The sequence below is a fragment of the Glossina fuscipes genome, unplaced genomic scaffold (assembly GCF_014805625.2).
Source record: "Glossina fuscipes isolate IAEA_lab_2018 unplaced genomic scaffold, Yale_Gfus_2 61, whole genome shotgun sequence".
Lineage (NCBI taxonomy): Eukaryota > Metazoa > Arthropoda > Insecta > Diptera > Glossinidae > Glossina > Glossina fuscipes.
The window spans coordinates 1,856,912-1,875,374 of NW_023998433.1; the positions used below are offsets into that span (position 1 = coordinate 1,856,912).

General features: G+C 33.3%; 5 protein-coding genes across 16 annotated transcripts; 3 read left to right on the plus strand and 2 right to left on the minus strand.

Annotated features, from left to right (window-relative positions):
* Positions 1–548: 548 nt before the first annotated feature.
* LOC119637919 (Y-box factor homolog) lies at positions 549–3,778 on the minus strand. Of its 2 annotated transcripts, XM_038034363.1 has the most exons (4): positions 3,368–3,771; positions 1,998–2,678; positions 1,827–1,927; positions 549–755 (listed from the first exon to the last, which is right to left on the minus strand). In XM_038034363.1, exons 1-4 carry the CDS (start codon positions 3,468–3,470, stop codon positions 708–710), a joined length of 933 nt encoding a protein of 310 aa, XP_037890291.1. In that variant the 5' UTR covers positions 3,471–3,771; the 3' UTR covers positions 549–707. The 2 variants fall into 2 exon arrangements, with proteins under 2 accessions (XP_037890291.1, XP_037890292.1); XM_038034364.1 differs by lacking the exon at positions 549–755 and having other exon boundaries at positions 1,840–1,944; positions 3,368–3,778.
* Positions 3,779–7,154: 3,376 nt separating this feature from the next.
* On the plus strand, positions 7,155–13,572 carry LOC119637834 (sterol regulatory element-binding protein 1). Of its 4 annotated transcripts, none has more exons than XM_038034189.1 (10): positions 7,155–7,198; positions 7,632–7,810; positions 7,873–8,702; positions 9,239–10,163; positions 10,223–10,407; positions 10,468–11,097; positions 11,168–11,556; positions 11,640–11,766; positions 12,030–12,197; positions 12,812–13,572. In XM_038034189.1, exons 2-10 carry the CDS (start codon positions 7,696–7,698, stop codon positions 13,169–13,171), a joined length of 3,729 nt encoding a protein of 1,242 aa, XP_037890117.1. In that variant the 5' UTR covers positions 7,155–7,198; positions 7,632–7,695; the 3' UTR covers positions 13,172–13,572. The 4 variants fall into 4 exon arrangements, with proteins under 4 accessions (XP_037890117.1, XP_037890119.1, XP_037890118.1 ...); XM_038034191.1 differs by having other exon boundaries at positions 7,156–7,198; positions 7,665–7,810; XM_038034190.1 differs by lacking the exon at positions 7,155–7,198 and adding an exon at positions 7,230–7,599 and having other exon boundaries at positions 7,665–7,810.
* A 55-nt stretch (positions 13,573–13,627) lies between these two features.
* On the plus strand, positions 13,628–14,413 carry LOC119637836 (coiled-coil domain-containing protein 58). Its single transcript, XM_038034193.1, has 3 exons — positions 13,628–13,704; positions 13,763–14,035; positions 14,099–14,413. The coding sequence occupies exons 1-3, from the start codon at positions 13,666–13,668 to the stop codon at positions 14,210–14,212; spliced, it is 426 nt and encodes a 141-aa protein (XP_037890121.1). The 5' UTR covers positions 13,628–13,665; the 3' UTR covers positions 14,213–14,413.
* A 22-nt stretch (positions 14,414–14,435) lies between these two features.
* On the minus strand, positions 14,436–14,741 carry LOC119637837 (DNA repair protein SWI5 homolog). The gene has a single exon (XM_038034195.1). It carries the CDS (start codon positions 14,690–14,692, stop codon positions 14,438–14,440), a length of 255 nt encoding a protein of 84 aa, XP_037890123.1. The 5' UTR covers positions 14,693–14,741; the 3' UTR covers positions 14,436–14,437.
* Positions 14,742–14,832: 91 nt separating this feature from the next.
* Positions 14,833–17,832, plus strand: LOC119637882 (importin subunit alpha-6). Of its 8 annotated transcripts, none has more exons than XM_038034290.1 (8): positions 14,833–14,925; positions 15,681–15,871; positions 15,928–16,320; positions 16,386–16,606; positions 16,668–16,931; positions 17,000–17,339; positions 17,406–17,565; positions 17,630–17,832. In XM_038034290.1, exons 2-8 carry the CDS (start codon positions 15,683–15,685, stop codon positions 17,812–17,814), a joined length of 1,752 nt encoding a protein of 583 aa, XP_037890218.1. In that variant the 5' UTR covers positions 14,833–14,925; positions 15,681–15,682; the 3' UTR covers positions 17,815–17,832. The 8 variants fall into 8 exon arrangements, with proteins under 8 accessions (XP_037890218.1, XP_037890214.1, XP_037890217.1 ...); XM_038034286.1 differs by lacking the exon at positions 14,833–14,925 and adding an exon at positions 14,984–15,088; XM_038034289.1 differs by lacking the exon at positions 14,833–14,925 and adding an exon at positions 15,102–15,194.
* Positions 17,833–18,463: the final 631 nt, after the last annotated feature.

Sequence of the window (18,463 nt, forward strand, 5' to 3'; positions counted from 1 at the left end):
AGTAGAATTAAAATTTGAATTTTTAGAGGAGAGAACCATCTTTTGCTTTTTCTTTTTCTTTTTTTGTTTTTTTTTTTTTTTTTTATTAATATATTTTAAAAGTTGAACAAAGAAATTCATCTCATGTAAACACTTTATCTACAAATTATGTATAAATAATGTTCTTTTGATATTCTAATTTGTAACATCTTAATGAATGCAGTAGAACGGGACTATTACTTGCCTTGCGCACAAATGTCTTTTTCCTTTCTTTAACGTTTTTACTATTACAAATTTTATATTTTTGATACAAAAATTTCGAAAAAAAACAAGGTATATGATTCATTTTACGGTAAAGAGGGTATCAAGTTTTAAATGCCAATAGTTAATCCTTTTTGTTGATTCGAGCTTCTTTTGTGATATAATTATAAAAAAAGACAAGATGTTAAAAGCACACCCTTTTGAAAGAAGTAACATTAAGGATCTTAAGGAGAATGTCGCGAGATGCCTTTGTTTTTTGTATAAAAATTGCTGTTATAAAGATGCTAGCAGATATGGACAATTAGTCCTTTTTTTTTTTTGTTTAAAATAAAATGATAATAAGAATAAATAAATGAGACTGTGATTGATAAAGATGTTGGCTTGCCTTGTTGGTTATAGGGAAGGAGAAGAAGAAATTTTTTTTTGTTGTATTTGTATCACCACTAAATTTACTTTTTATTGATGGTTTAAGCGTTGCTCTCGGTAGTGGTGTTTTGGAACTCCTGGCCAACATCCTGGCGTGGAAACGAAATTGTGGCAAACATAAAAAAATAAGGAGGAATAAGGATTTTACTTTTTCTTTTTGTATCTTGAAACTTAATTATATGAAATGTGTGGGAGATTATTTTATTAATTAGTAGGTTATGTGTAAACTATTTTTACGTATACTCTCGTCTGTGCTTCGATTATTATACCCACCACGGCAAGCGCATATATAAACTTGCCAAATTCGCATAACATATGATACAACGTATCGAGGACTCTTTCTAGTACATAAATCTCGATCAAAACATTCGACTAAAATCTTTAAATCAAAATTGAAATTAAAATTATTCGAAACATCTAAGACCAAGCAAGCAATTGGCAAAAATTTGAAAATTTTCTATTTATTCCTCATCACTTGCCATACAATGTTCTTTGAACATTCTTTTCTACTCTCTTCTATTATTCTTTAGACATAACATTGGGTATGAAGTATAAATGTGGACGAAAAATATTTCCTCAGACGATAAAAAAGTGAATGACTGTTACAATGCGGTTCAATATTTTTGATAAAATAAGTGGTTCTAAATATTTATGCCAAAAGACAACAAAGTCAAGCAAGCGAGTGGTGGATACTAAATATAATTCAGCCTACGCCGAATATCCTTTCTCTTTTGTTTCTCATTTTCTTTTATAAACCTTTTAATTAGTAGTGATAAAATCGAGATTAATACTTTTTGTTAGAGTTTTAAATTTTTAATGAATTTTATTTTTTCAAGATGAACATGATTGTTGTAGTTGTTAGTTAAGCAAATTAACATGAAAATGCGTACGTTGTTTAATGCAGTCAAATTACAATTATTACGAATGATGTTAATATAAATATGGATAAATGTGTGTTTTTAACGCAGTTTTTTTTTTTTTTTTTTTTTTTTTTTTTATTTTTTTTTTTTTTTACAATGATAATGAACCAACAATTTTATGAAGCCTGGTTCTATAAGGCTTTTCATTTATAAAATAAGATTCTGTATTTGACTGCTTTGCTGAATTAGATGAGGGAGCTGATTGACTGACTATTTGATTGATTGGCTGATTTAGTTTACCTGTTGATGTTGTTGGTTGTTTGGTTGTCCTCCATTGTTAGGTTTTCTGTTTCGTCGTGGACGACGAGAGTTATTACGAGGAGGACCTTGCCCACCGTTGCCTAAGAGAAATGATTCACTGTTGAAGAAAGTAATACGATAGGAGATTCGTTTATGTAGATATTGGCTTACCATCATTGTTACGCGGACCACGTCCACCACGATTGTTGAAATTACGACGGAAAAAACGTCGTTGTGATCCACCGCGTCGCATTGGCTGTCCTTGACCATCACCACCCCGATGCATGGAGTCAGCGTTCTGATCGGGGCCACCATCACCACTTGACATACCTCCATCACCACCGACAGGACGTCTTGGCTGATTGCGGGGGTAGTAGTTTCTAAAGCGTCGGCCGCGACCACGGCCACCGCCACGTCTAAAGTTGCGTTGTTGCCTTTGCGGCTGTTGTTGTTGTTGCCCGACATCGTGACCTTGATCATCGTTTTGAATTTGTCCATGACCATCCTGAGGTTGTTGCTGCAGTTGATTGCCGCCGCCAGGTTGCTGCCGTTTGCGACGATTTTTCTTAGCCCATGGGCGATAGCTGCGACGCTTGTCGGCAGCAAATTGACTACCGCGTACCGGTTCTCCAGAAGGTCCGGTGACATTAGCAGCCTCATTGCCTTTCTCGCCGATGACTACATCAAATTCGACGACTTCACCGTCACCAACAGAACGTACAGCCTTCTTAGGATTATTCCTGACAATGGCGCTCTGATGGACGAATACATCTTCCTTGGTGTCGTCACGATTAATGAAACCATAACCGCTTTTAACATTGAACCATTTAACGGTACCGGTTACCTTCGTAGCTACAAAAAGAGTTCAAGAACAATAAAAAAATAAAAGGGAAATGGCAAGTGATAAGAAAGAAAATAATGTCTAATAATAGATAAAAATCAAGAAATATATATTATTAATCATTGCATAGTGGAAGATGAGTTAAAATACAAATTAAATTTGTTCAGAAATTGCGCATTTACTGTACGACGCTGCTTTAACTTGCTATAAAATATTTAAAATACAATTGACTCATGAATACTTGAAATGCAAGAATACATACAATGTTTGCTGTAATAAAAGTTGGGGGGAAATTTTATTGCAAATATGCAAACTCACACCGTGTTTTGTAGTTGCTCGTGCAAGCATATGTCTTTGCGTGCGTTTATGTTGATATTTTGAGGTCGAGACACCGGTCTCACTTTTTTCTGACTTTGTCTACAACGTATTCTATTGTTTTTGATGTTCACGATACATCATATATGAAATATACCCCAAGTTTTTATATGTAGTAGGTGATGACCAATTATTTTTTTTATTTCACAAAATGGCGGTGCACAATTATTTTAGGGCCTTTCATTTTTATCTATCTTAAACGGCTACCCCCAAAAAGGAATTGTTACTGCATATTTATTGCATACGTTCATGTAATTATCAATCAAACAAAACGCGAAAACGCGCATCACATTAACCTAAAATATGCACTATTTTTTGTACTTACCAATTACTTCCTTGACAGGCGGTGGCTGCTTTACGGGAACAGTATCGCCTTGAGGGGAGTCTTGCGATTGTTGTTGCTGCTCCTGGAGCTTCGAGTCTTCCATTTTCTTTATTAATCCTTCAATTTAGAAAGCTGAGGAGAATTTTTCTACAAACTTTCTTTGGCCTTTTCTGCTTTAAGTATTACGTTTATCACGCTTTACCAGATTGAAGGGTATTTTCACCGATTTCGTTGTGAGCTTTACAAAATGTCTATTGATGTTGTCTGATGTTTTTGGGACTCTTTCAATTACTCCGTTCTTGTTCTTGAGTGATGGATGGTAAGAAAATCACTCCCAAATCCTTTTTTTCCGCTATGCTGATGTTTCTTTTCCAGATCTTACTCGAATGACGTAAAAATCATGGCCTGCTAAACATGATAAATTTCGGTCACTTTGGTACTATAATTAACGCTAGAGCAAGTGAATACAATATGCATGCTGTGAATACCTATCCTTGTTTACAAATAAAATGGCTACTTCCGTTATAGTCAAGAAAAATATGCTTGCCATACATTTATAGTTATCATGTGCTTAATTGCAACCATTTTCAGGTTATCGTAAGCCATTAAAATCGTAAATCAAAATATTTTTCCGTCTACCTGTCTTATTATTACAATTCGACGACGGAAATGGAAATCAATCTACAGAAAGGGACTTTTAAATTCGTTAAAAATGCAGAAAAACTTAATTCGACTCTTAAAATGTGACAGTCTTAGGCACTGATTATGTATCTTTTAGTTAACTAGCTCTCATTTGCACAGCGTACATTGAAAGCTATTCAGTTAAGTGCTATGTATGGCTTTCGTCATTCGAAATAAATTTCGAATAAATAGTGGGAAAATAAAGGGTAAACTTGGCGTTTGTTTGTTTACGATGATACAATCAATAAGAAAATCACACAAACATAGTTCAAAAGAAAATTGTGTAAAATTTCTAATACAGTGAAATGATTTCATTTACTTCATGTAATTTTATGTATTAGTTTCTTAGAAAAATTTTGAATTATGGACTTCAGCACTGAATATATATATATATCATTTTATCTTTATTTCATATAATACATTAATACATTAACATATGAATTTACCTATAAAGAATGTGTAATATTTTGAAATGAATTGCAAATCAATCCTATATTTATATTATATAAATATAAGCCAATTTTTTAATTTTCACAGAATATCTGAAAACGGATTTATTTTTTATATTTTTTATATCAATACATTTAATTCAACCTTTAAAATGGAAAAGTTATGCAGGTTCTTACTTCCGCACTTGTTCGCTCAATTGCCAGACCTCTAGCGAAACGTCGGCACTGTCGTTAAAATAAGATGCCTTAATCCAGGAAATCAAAAGTTTACTACCTGCGATAGCAGACTTTATCAACAAAATGTTATGTGTGGACGCGCAAAAATGGTACGTTCCCAAAAAATTCGTGTAAAGAATCGTGTAAAAAAGATATTGGCTAAATAAAAAAAAAAAAACGGGTTAATTCCAGATCTAAAAAAGCAATTTAAAAGTATAATAAATAATATTAAAGAATTTTTGTTAGAGTTCACTTAAGAATTTATTTGGTGCTCACAATTCATTAAATATAATATAAAAAGCGAATTATACTTTGAAAAACTAAACTAAATTGTGTAAAAAATATATTATATCTTTACTCTATGCATAGCTCGGGGAATCCCACTCATACTTGTATATAGTTGACATAATCTAATCGAATTGTGAAAAACATAACACGAAGTTATAATGCACATTTGTTATGAAGCCAATTGCTTCAACAAATATTAAGATTATTTCAATAATCGTTTGTTGTACAACAGCAACATTTTTTGTTTGATGTAGTAAAATGGATTAGGTCTGTTGCCGATAAGATCAATATATGCGGGGGTGTGATGAGTGTTTATTATACAATGTTACCCACAATATACGATCACGTATGGAAGGATTAACGATATACAATTGATTGCAAACTTTCGCAAATTAAAAGTATTAATTGGACAATTTTCTCAAAAACCAAAATAAAAATGAGTTCATTTACCTACCTTTCACAAATTTAAAATTTTTGTTCTGGTTTAGCTGTTTGTAAGGAAACAATTTTATTTGAAATTTATTTTACTTTCAATTTACAGATTTCTTCTTTTATAAACGCAGCTCTGTACAACCAATACTTATGCAAACCGTAAGAAAGTTCGAGGCAAAACTCGAAAAAGAAATCTAGTTAACGCCATATATAAGCAGTGCATTTAGTGAATTCAGCAGGAAATTTGGCATGCAAGCTGCAACGTTAGAAAGATTAAACCCATCTCTCAATGTCTTCCAAATCATATTATTTACAAAAAAGAAATTATGTAGTTTTAATTATGTTAAAAGCTATGATAACTTCGTTTTTTAAAGAAATACTACTTTTTATCTTGACGATTTGCAATTTTTTACACAACAGAAATGATACATTTAGGACTGAACAGCATGGTGTTTTTCATATTTACAGGATGATATTGCAAGTTTGCCGACTTTAACGAGTCTTTGTGGGATTTGAACAATCATATGTTTTTGTAAGTGTATAAGCAAATAAAATAAAAAGCAGAAGAGAAATAGAGACAATTTATTATAAATTTAGAAGTTATTTATCTAATTTAAGTTTATTTTTTACTGATTTAAGTTTTTATTATGTTATTCGATTTGAAATTTTGATTTATATTCAATCTTATATTGTAGGGTATACAAAAGGAGCAACAGATACAATTAATTTTCAATTTAAAATACGTTTTTCAAATCAAAACTTATAAGCAATTCCTTCACTTAAAGTAACTGCAACAGTGAAGTCCATCGCTATGTGCCTTCCTTTAAATTCAATTTTTTATTCTTTATCTCAATTATTGGAAATCTAATTTTCTTTTACATTAATTTTTCGTTGTTTACACTTATGGTGATTTGTTTAGTTTTTATTCTCAAACCATTTATTTTTGTTTATATTTAGATCGATATTATTTTTACTTACAAAATGATATGTTGACGCGTCTTCTCATTGTGTTTACCACTAGATATTTATTAATCCGAAAACCTTAATAACGCACCATTATGTGAAGGAAATCAACTCGTCAAAATCAAGCAAAGATTCCTAAATAAAGCATTAGAGATCAAAATCAAAAACAATTACATTGAGCCCTTTTTTCCTTTAAATATATAGAGGAAGGATACATGGTTTCTTCTTTTGAATGATTATCTAGCATTTAAAACATGATCCAAGTCCGTAAATGGAAATACGAAAAGCAACTTAAAAATTTGCTTTTGTTTGTGTTCTATGATCAGCTACTCGGATCTAGTCATGCCCAAAAAATACACGATCCCAACCGTAAAAATTCAATAAAAAAATCTTCCGCTGCAACTAATTAAATATACATATATATATATTAAAACATGTGAAGCTTAAAATCTTTTTCAGTTTTTTTTAGGGTAATAATGTCCCCATACGAATTGATAACTTGCGAAAACTGGCAATACTTTTCACATAAAATATGAAGACCATGGTGATAATATTGTGAGAAGTTTCTTTCGTAAAGCAAAAAGAAAAAAGAAAACTCATGCAATTGCGATTAATATTTTGTACATTTCGTTTAATTAGACATAAAATACAATCTCAGTTCGAACAGAGTTTGAAGAGTCAAAAGTAACTGCATGCTAAAAATCAAAAGAATACACCGAAGCAAATGATTGCAAAAATGTGAAATTATATAAATTGTTCTAAAAAATATGATACTAAATAAATCATAAATTAAAGTAAAAAGGTAATTGAGATATTGCATATTTTTGTGATAAGCAAGATGTTTTTAAAATTACTAAAGCGAGGACATTTGAATTGCATTTTCGTAGTTTTAATACACTGCTTAGTTTTTAATTTGTCGTGACGTCACATCGTATGATCAAATAGCGAGCATTGATTGGTTGTTACTACACCAGCACTCTTTACAGCGCTTCGTTCCCTCAATCGTATACTTCGCATATCTATCTGTACATTTGTTACAATTGTTTATGTTTTGAATATTTCGTAGTTCGTAACATATGCATTTAGTATAAAGAAATTAATTTGTGATATAAATCGTAGTTTAAAGTGAGAACAGCGAGATTACTTCATCTGCGTACTGAAAAAACATTGAAAAAAATTTGTTTAAATAAATAATTAAAATAAGTAATTATGCGCCTAAAATTTCTTTTGAATAGAAATATTAAACGAATTTATTTTTGGTGACGAAGCGAATATATTTTGGTTAACATCAGGGGAATCATGGATATGGATCAATCACTTGATATGGATCTCATGTCTAACGGCATGGTTGATTCGCTAGAGTTATTTAAAGAGGAGGATGCTTTAACTATAATCAAAGAAATGATATCTCCGGGTGAGCAGGTCGAAAACTGAAGATAAAAACTTTAATTATGTTCATGTTATTATTTTCTACAGATATGTTAAAAAACTTTTTGGACGATATGGATAAAGTTCAATTGTCGGACGATCTTTTGGGTTCTATAGATTGTTCTTTGGCCGGTCAGTCTATTAAATCAGAACATTTAACTCTCGAACAGCTTGTCAAACAAGAATCTGCTACTACTCTATATTCATCTTCTATGCCATCTGCTGTGTATAAGCCACTGATATCTTCTGATCCTATGATGGCTTCTAACTTCAGTCCCGTGCCACCTGTGGCAAGTCCCATTCATTCTACAGCATTGCCGTCAAATCTAATGACCCATAATCTGACTACAACTCACAGTGAGCTAAATAAGCATCAACCCCAATATTCACCGCGTCCTTCCAAACAAATGGATGCCTCAATTTCTGGCAATATCATGTTACAGTGTAATTCACCTAAATCAACACCGATACAGATTAATCAATTAGCTACGACAACACCTGTATTACCCCCAATATTGTACGGAACTAGTACATCGACCGCTGGGCCAACAAATATTGTTGGTAATAATTTTATTCTGCAAACTGCGCCCAACACGCTAACTACAAACCAAACTCTGGGAAAAGATTCTCAGATTACGGTTAACACGTCAACCATTAGCAACGGTTCTTTAACTCCTGCATCGACGACGACAGCAACAACAATACCTAATCAAAAGGAATGCACAAAGAACTTGAAACCAATGCCGCAGATTTTAACCGCTCAAGGGATAGGAACGGTAATGAATACAAATACGATGCTTACTAGCATCAATGGAAAAAATGAAAAACAAGCATCGGAATCGCAACATACCATTGTACAAGCGCCATCTGCAATTAGCGTAAGCAATATTGTATACCCACCAAAAGCGTTACACCTGCCGATTGTTTGTCAAACTTAAAAATATGCCTTGAAGGCGCCTGATCTGCAAAATTTAATTAGATTCAACGATGTCTGTTTGTCCGTCTATTCTGCTACGTTTGAAAACGCCAGTGTTTCGTATCATTATCTAACGTTTAATTTTGGAAACAAGCTATATCTATTCATATATCTACGCACAATTGCCAACAAGTACTAGCATTCATGTTTCGCTCAAATTATCATCTAGCCGTGGTAGAGTTTTTGGCTTCGCGTGCAAAGTTCTGACATTTTCCTTTATAACATTTTGCGCCAAGAACTCATCTTTATCTCACCTTCTTACACTTCTAGAAAGAGGTGGAGGGAGGGCGGCGGCGGCCCGCCCGCGGTGGTCTTACAAAAATGCATTTGGCAACTTACATATTCGGCCCAAATCGAATGTAACGTTTTTTTCAACTAAGTAAAAACAAAAGTAAACAGCCGATTCTTCATTATTATGCCTTTTGTTTGTATTGTTAGTGTAACAGTTCCTCTATCACACCTTTATCCACACCATCACAACAATATCCCGGAAATGCTTCTGCTCAATCTCAAGTAATTATACAGGCAAATCCCACAGTTATGTATGCAACAGCAAACGGCACAGCTATCTTGACTTCTCATATACCGGTCGTTCTTGAGCCTGTGAAAACTACGACGAAAGGTAGCCCTGCCACTAGTTCTACAGCCTCTACCAGTTCGGAAAATAAATTGCTGATTAGTCGTGCACCGCCCAAGATTAAGGAAGTGAAGCGATCAGCTCATAATGCTATCGAAAGGCGATATCGGACCTCAATCAACGATAAAATCACTGAACTCAAGAATCTAGTGGTTGGTGAGGCTGCTAAACTCAATAAATCAGCAGTGTTGCGAAAGTCCGTTGAAAAAATACGTGATTTGCAACGTCAAAATTACGAGTTAAAATTGGAAGTGCAGCGTTTGCAAGGTGAATTGATGTCACGGGATGGCTGCAAAGTTCAGGATTTGTTGCAACCTTCTGTAATTCGTAAGAAACGTAAGACCACTCCGGCTGAAGAATTGCTTATGTATGGTAAACAGCCTTTAATGACTCCGCCGCGTAGTGATGCATCTGATCATTCTCTTTCACCGCCGCATTCGGATATTTCTTTACCACCCTCTCCATATGATGGTTGCAATTCCAATAGCAGCAACAGCAGTAACCAAAGCACTGCAAGTGTTAAAGATGAGATGGAAATTTTACCAAAAACCATGCAGGGAATGGCAACACATTCGCGTTTGGGTTTATGCATTTTTATGTTTGCTATTTTGGCCGTAAATCCCTTTAAAGATTTCCTTCGCTCCCCAAATATAGAAGGGATTTTCGAATACGACGAGAATGATTTAATTGGACAGCGTAGAAGCATATTATCTATTGAGGAGAAAAGTAATTAATATGAATACTTTCGGAGGCATAAATGTTTGTATCTTTTCTCTTTTTACTAGGTGATAGTTCTATGTTTTGGGGTACTTCTACTTCGTCATTAATTTTATGGACAATTAACTTAATGGTAATGTTGATTTGCATGATTAAATTATTGGTGTACGGAGATCCCTTGTTAGGCTCAGAAACCAAAGCTTCTGAAGCTTACTGGAGACATAAAAAACTAGCGGAACATCACTTTGCAACGGTACTTCTACAGTTATATTATCAGAGTTTGAGAAATTTGTAAAGTTTTTTTTAAATCCAGGGTAATTTTAAAAAAGCTTACGCTGAATACTTACGTTGCCTGCAAATTTTTGGCATTAACTTACCGGCCACACGGTTAGAATCATTTTCTTTAACTTCTTGGCAGTTTATTCGTTTATTTTTCCATCGACTTTGGATTGGACGAATTTTGTCACGCAGAGCTGGTGGATTATTTTGTACGGACGACCAGCGTAAAGAGGCCTTAGCTTCAGCCCGAGAATTGGCTTTAATTTTTAATCGTTTGAATCAATTACATCTGACGTCAAATATTAACGATTCCCATGGTTTGGTTATGGCTTTGTACGCAATCAATATGACAGAGGTAGCGTCCAATATCTTAACACCCGATGAATTAGCAGACATATATATTACGTCAGCTTTACGTGTAAAACAAAGCTATCCGAAGTATTTGAAATTTTTCGGACGTTATTTTATAAGTCGGGCCAAAAGTGAAAACGCTAAAATTCAAGACCACGCCAAAAACACTCACTGCTTATTTACGGCTTATGCTTATCGATATTTCATAACTCATGATTTTGATTTTGTTGAAACGGCTATGGAAAGCAAGGATAGTTCATCTATGTTTGCACAGCTTAAAAACCCGGCTGATCCTATGTCGTATGTCATTAAGGTATTAACTTAAAACAATTTAAAACCTTACGTGATAAGTAAAGTTGACAAATAATATGATTGTTTCTCAGAATTATCGGGAACATTTGCTATTGCGTGCAATAGAATGTCTTTTAGGTGCAGGAAACATTAAATCTTCATCGAAACGGTCCGAACTTAAAAATATTACAAACAATAGCAATGAATCTGGCACTTCTGCAGTTAGTGGCACCATAGTTAGGAACGTCTTGAAATATACCTCCCTTTTGCGTGACACATTGTCGACAGAGAATAACGATATTATAGTTGTATGGTGGTGCAGTGTATTGGAATTGGCTGTACATTGGTTTATGGGTGAAGATGCCGCGATTGAAAAACACTTGGACAATGTTAAAATGCTGCCCAAACTATTAGCTGACCACGGTGATCATTTGCCGAAAGCTTTATACGCCATAATAAAAGCTAAAATGATCCTAATGAAGTAACTGACTGTTTAATCAATGGATATCACCATATATTTTTATTTATTTTATTTTTAAACATTTAAATTTTTTTAAAACTCAGGAATAGCGGTCGGGTTTTGGAAAGTTGCCAAAAGCAAGCCATAATGAATATTTGCGATGAATCGAGCGCTTATTTGCAGGAATGCTTAACGGTTAACAAAATAATTAAAAATAGAGGCATTAAACTGGTAATTTTTTTTATTCTTAAATTTATTCAACAATATTTTGAGTTTCAGATTATCTTTCTGGACCAGATATAATTACAAAGGTGCATTGTAGTCGCATTGTCCGTGTTATAAGGAAGAAGTCGGCCAATACTTCTGCAATGCAAACTTTGTTAATATCAAATATCAACCAATCATAGTATAATAACTCAAAAGTCGAATAAATTTGTAGTATAAAAAATATTGGACTTTTGAAGCATTTTAAATGCATTAACCAAATTTCTTAGCTTTTCCAATTGCTTACTTGTGATTGGATTTTGGAGACCCGCACCGAGGTATGGGAATCGGAATATATGTCACTAGACGACGATGGTTATTATCAAGTCCCTGGTAAAGTTTTGGAAAAATTCCAAGCGGATTTGAATTCTCTACGCAACATTGTTGAATTTATACCGGTATATATCTATTTAAACAATTATAGCACAAGTTTTAAACTTCAAATTAAAATAAATTGAATTTCATTTTAAATTCAATTTAAACCTTGTAGCCTTGATAGTAAAAAAAAGAGTGAATTTGAAATTGAAATTTAAAAAAGCAAACAACTTATGTCCTCTTTACTGTGAATCCTTGGTACATACAACCTCAGAGTGATTTTTCAGCTTGTGGACGTACTGTTTTGAGATAGACTAATTTTCAGTCATAATTCTAGGCTGAATATTAATTAGGGATCTAATAATATTTGGGTCCATTTACAGGCGATAGCTGCCATAGAGTATAGGTTGTTGCACAACCATATTTTTGACGTAATTTGTTCAGTTCAACCATGCACTCATTGAAGTTAAATTTCGGTACTGTCTCAGTTTTTGAAGCAGTAGAAGTTTAAACAACAATCAGCGAATGGGCGGGACATAGCCGACTCGCTTAAGGTGCTTGCAGTCTCTGAAAATTATTTAAAACGAAATGATAAAAATTTAACATTCCTCTTCTTGGGTAGAGAGCATAAGAATTTAATTTGAAGTTCGAAACTTGTATTGAAAAGATCAGAAAAAACAAAAATTCAACTTTTTAGAGCTGTCAGTCGCGTATTTATCTCTATGAGGCTGTATGTCGCTTGATGGCTGGCGCCTCACCAGGTCCAACTCAGCAACTTTTAGATCGCAGCCTACGCTACCGACATGTACGTTCATCGCTAATTTGTGGAAGTAAAGACAGAAATCACAATCTTGAGTACGGCGAACGTGAAAGGGCTGCCGCTATGTATGTTGCTTGCAAGTATTTACCATCAGCTTTGCTTTGTTCACCGGGAGAGCGAGCCGGTATGCTGGCCGAAGCAGCCAAAACTTTGGAGAAAGTTGGTGACAAACGTAAATTAAAAGAATGCTATCAGTTAATGAAATCTTTCAGCAGTGGTTCTGCTGTTACGAACTAAACTATTTAAAATTCACACCTATGCACATATAATTTTGTCTTAACCAATTTTATATTATAAATAGTTGAACGAAATGTTTACATGCAGTTTGAAATTTGACTGGCTAAAAGATTTTCATTATTATGAGAATTGACTAATGTAAGGCGCCTAAAGCTATTACTAATATGTAGATAATTATTAAATATATGTTATTAAAATGGTAATCCTATACATAAATTTTTATAAGGTAAATGTTAATTGGTAAATATAATACGAATATCGTAGAATAGAAGAATTTACGAGATGTGCAATCGGTATTTTCGTGGTATCTTAAATTTAGTTGAAACTAGTTTGTTAACTTCTCTTTCTTGTTTAGTAAATATTGAGGTTACGTTAATAAATATTTGACATTTCGGAATTTATTTTTGCCGCTGTTCTTGGTATTTTTTTCATATTTTATTTAAGTGAAATTCTTTACATCTAGACGTAGAATTTTATAAATTTTTTATTAAATAATGTCCATATCTTCTTGCAATGATTTCATGGGTTTCCAAGTAAGTCGTGAAATTATACTAATACTGTGCACTTAAATAATGTCGTAACATTTCACAGGAGGCTTTAAAGAAGATGCGAGATATCGATGATAAAATAATATATGCGTTAAATACTTCCTTGCCTACCGAGTCATTTAAGGGACAAATAGATCGTGAAAAGACTTGTCGCGATTTGTATGGTCATTTAAGAACTGGACATGAAAAACGTGAAGAAGCCATACGCAATTGTATTTTGGTATCAGCTGAAACATTAAAAAGTCTTCGGGAGAAACGTGATACTAACCCCAATGACATTGAAATAGATAAAAAGTTTAAATCCGAACAGAGGAAGGTAGTAATTGGCAGTTTAAATAATTTTTCTTTTATATTAAGCTGTAATCCATGCCTTCTCTAGCTGCGCGTACTACAGTCTGAATTAAATGTTGAAGATATTGTTAAAGAACGCTCCTACAAAGCATTTAATGAACGCTGTAGAATCTTTTTCCAAGCCGGTCCCTCAGTCTTATGATGCCAATTTACTCGGATATCCTTTTGCAGTTGCGAAGACTTAATTATCGCTTTTCGCAATAGAAATTTAGTTTTCTTAACAAATTAGAAAAAGTAAAAAACCATTATTTTATTCATTCTTATGTAATGTGCAAGAAGTTTTCTCAAGTTTTTTTATAATTCTATTTTCTATTTCCTGAGAAATAAATAATGTCAATGTATCCTCAAAATCTCGAGCTTTTATTGCTTATTCGTTAAGAGGTAAACCATGTAATAGATGCATTTGTTTAATGGTGCGTTGTTCCAGATTGGCTAATACTCCTAAGACGTTTTGACAGACGTCTTTAATTTCATTATATTCGTGTAGTAGATTTATAATATCTTGTTTACGAGCCTCCTCCGTTAGGGGTCCATTGAAATTAGATAAGTTGTTTTTTAAGATTTTATATTGCTCACAAGCTTCAAGCTTGGTAATATTTTGTATGTCTTTCTTAAAGGACATAATTTAATAAAAATATGTGATAAGCTGTTGAATATGTAAAACTTGTATAGGGAAATGCATCTCTGTCGCCATCTTTCCTGTTATATTTTTATTCCTATTCCTATTGCTTATCATTTTGTTTTCGTTTATAACGTATAAAACACGTAAATTTGCTTGATGTATCTAACAAAATCTCTAAGACATTCATTTTCTAAACTATTGAAACGCTAAATTGGGAAATGAAAATGAACACTGTAAGCCTACAGATACGAATTTTGACAGTATCCCTTGAAAGTACAAGTCTATTGATCTACCCTATCTTGAGGTATTCACAATCCCTAAGCAGTAAAAAAAACTGAGTGTTGGATATATGTATTTTATTAGAAAATAAAAAATCAGCACAAATTATTTAAATAGGTAATTTATTTGACAAAATTAAGAAAAAAAATATTAAATAGAAAAATTCATAAGTTCTACGCTGCTGGCGCGTGCATATCAAGATTTTTTAATATTCCCTGAAAATGTAATGAGCGAAAATGGTGACAAATTTCGATCAGATTATATGGAATTGTAAAACAGGCAGGGGTAGGATACGTAACGGCAATAAAAGTGTGTGTACTTGTGCAGCAACAGACTTTCGCATTCGTGTTTGTATGCGTGTGTTAAGCATGCTTGACTACACAAGAGAAAAAATTGATAGGGATGAAAAGTAAAAGTTTCTTTCGCAACTGATTTTTGTGTTCGAAAGAAACCCATTTATTGCTTAGAATTAGATAGCTCCAATATAAACGTATATATATGTATATATATATATATACATAAATAATATATGTATGCATATATGCATATCAGTGTTTTACGTATGCATGTGTTATATACATATATATATATATATATATATATATATATATATATATATTTATATATAAATAACTTTAAAGTTATATATGTACACTGAAATAACCACGCCCTTACTAGGACTAACAAACTAAAAAAACTTCCATTGCAGACATGTCTACCACACACAGGCATCGCTACAAAAATGCAGGCTTGGACTCAAGCGAAATGCGTAGGCGTCGAGAGGAAGAGGGTATACAGATACGGAAACAGAAACGGGAGCAACAATTAACAAAAAGACGCAACGTAATTTTTGATTCGTCAAGTGGTAATGCCAATCACGTGGATAATGACATAATGCAGGTAATATTTATGAAATTCATCTAAATAAGCTTAGCTTTTCAATTATTTTTGTTTAGGAGTCGGAAATGCAACAGTTACCAACGGAAATTACACAACCTGCAGATTCGTTCAATCTATCAACCCAACAACAAAATTTAATGAATCAACATCACCTCCAACAACAACCACAGCCGTTTCATATGAATTCAAGTCTACCATCCCAAACAATGCCCAATCAACAGTATCCGAACAGTCACCAGATAAACTCCAGCGACACTAACACAATAATTAGTAAAGAAATGATCGACCAATTATATAGCGACATGGAAAGCTTTCAACTGGAAGCTACGCAAAAATTTCGCAAGCTGTTGTCTCGTGACCCAAATCCGCCAATTGAAGAAGTCATACAAAAAGGAATCGTACCACGTTTTGTGCACTTTCTGAAAAATAACTCTAATGCTTCTTTACAAGTAAATTACATACAATATATAAAAATTTTGGAGATTCGGTTTTTTAACATTATTCCATTGTTTAGTTTGAAGCTGCTTGGACACTGACAAATATAGCATCAGGTACATCACAACAAACGAAAATTGTCATAGAAGCGGGCGCAGTGCCTATATTTATTGAATTACTTTCCAGTCCGCACGACGAAGTGCAAGAACAAGCTGTATGGGCTTTAGGTAACATAGCTGGGGACTCCCCAGCTTGTAGAGATCATTTATTAAATCTGGGTATAATGAAGCCGTTGCTGCAGTAAGTTAATCTTAGTTTTGGATTTTAGATTTAATTAAAGAAATCTTTTTTATGTGGTTAGCGTCCTGAGTAATACTGAAAGTTTAACAATGATACGGAATGCGGTATGGACTTTGTCAAATCTTTGTCGCGGTAAAAATCCTTCTGCTGATTTTTCTAAAATTGTTCACGGTCTGCCGATATTGGCTCGTCTACTTAATCATACTGATACCGATGTATTAAGTGATACTTGTTGGGCTATAAGCTACCTCTCCGATGGACCTAACGATAAAATACAAGCGGTTATAGACGCTGGAGTTTGTCGCCGTTTGGTTGAATTGCTTATGTAAGTTTAACTGAATTTTGTATAAAACCGAAAGAGTAAAAATTTATAAAAATATTTTCACTCTCCAGGCATTCCCAAAATAATGTAGTAACCGCTGCTTTACGTGCTGTAGGCAATATTGTTACCGGCGATGATGTTCAGACGCAAGTTATACTCAATTGCAACGCTTTACCGTGCATTAGCAATTTGCTGACTTCTCCGATGGATACAATTAAAAAAGAGGCTTGTTGGACGATTTCGAATATTGCGGCGGGTAATCGGCAACAAATTCAAGCTGTTATTGACGCGAATATTTTTCCAATTTTAATAAAAATTATGCAATCTTCCGATTTTAAAACGAAAAAAGAAGCTGCCTGGGCCATAACCAATGCTACAAGCAGTGGAACAGCCGAGCAAATTAGATATCTGGTTAGTAAATTGAATTTAACAGCAATTACTTTAAAATTTACTTATACGTATGGCTTACTTTGAAAGGTTCACGTTGGTTGTATACCACGTATGTGCGAATTTTTAACGGTGGTCGATTCTGATATCGTTCAAGTGGCTTTAAATGCGTTAGAAAACATTTTAAAGGCTGGTGAAAAATTCTCTGCCCGACCAAATCCTTATGCGATGACTATCGAAGAATGTGGTGGTATTTGTTTTACATTATTTTCTAAAAGCTCGTAATTTTACTTTTGTCTAATTTTTTTCGATAGGTTTGGATAAGATTGAATATTTACAGTCGCATGAAAATCGCGATATTTATCATAAATCATTTTACATTATCGAACAATATTTTGGTAATGAAGAAGAGGATTCCCGTGTAGCACCTTCGGTAGACGGAAATCAATACGCGTTCAATACTGATGTCGGAACTCCGCAGGGCGGTTTCAATTTTTAGCCATTTTTTATATAAACACCATGCAAAAAAATGAAAGAAAAAAGAACATAAATTTTGAATTGTTAAAACTGTTTGCAAAAATTAAGCGAAAACTAACTAATTAGACCTACAACAATAACTCTGAAAAATGAGAATTTTCTACAGTTGTCCTAAGCTGCGATGCAACAATGATTTGAATTGATAAACGAAATGAAAGAAAGAAACAGAAAAATACACTTCCATAGCACGTACTGATGAATACGTAGCCCATTTAAAAACTTGCATACAGTTTTTATCTCAAAGTTAAAACTGCTTTAATTTTAATTCAGGTAACAACCCCAGTTTTGCGAAAATTGCATGTTTTCTGATGATTTCCTAAAACCGCTAATTGTCTCCCAATTTTATTTCAATGTTTCATTTGTAATGCTTTTGAGAAGACATATATGTAGATACGTTTACATATAATTATTAGAGCTTGGGTTTAAACTTCTTTGTTATTTTTGCTTTTGAACGTAATCTTCTTTGAGGATCATTTTTACTCAGCATTCGTTAAGTTTTCTTAAAAAACAAAACATTATTAAAACTTGTCGATCACTTTATAATTATAACTCAATGAGATAAACATAAAGAATGAAATAAATACTAAAGAAAGAATCTGTATTATAATATT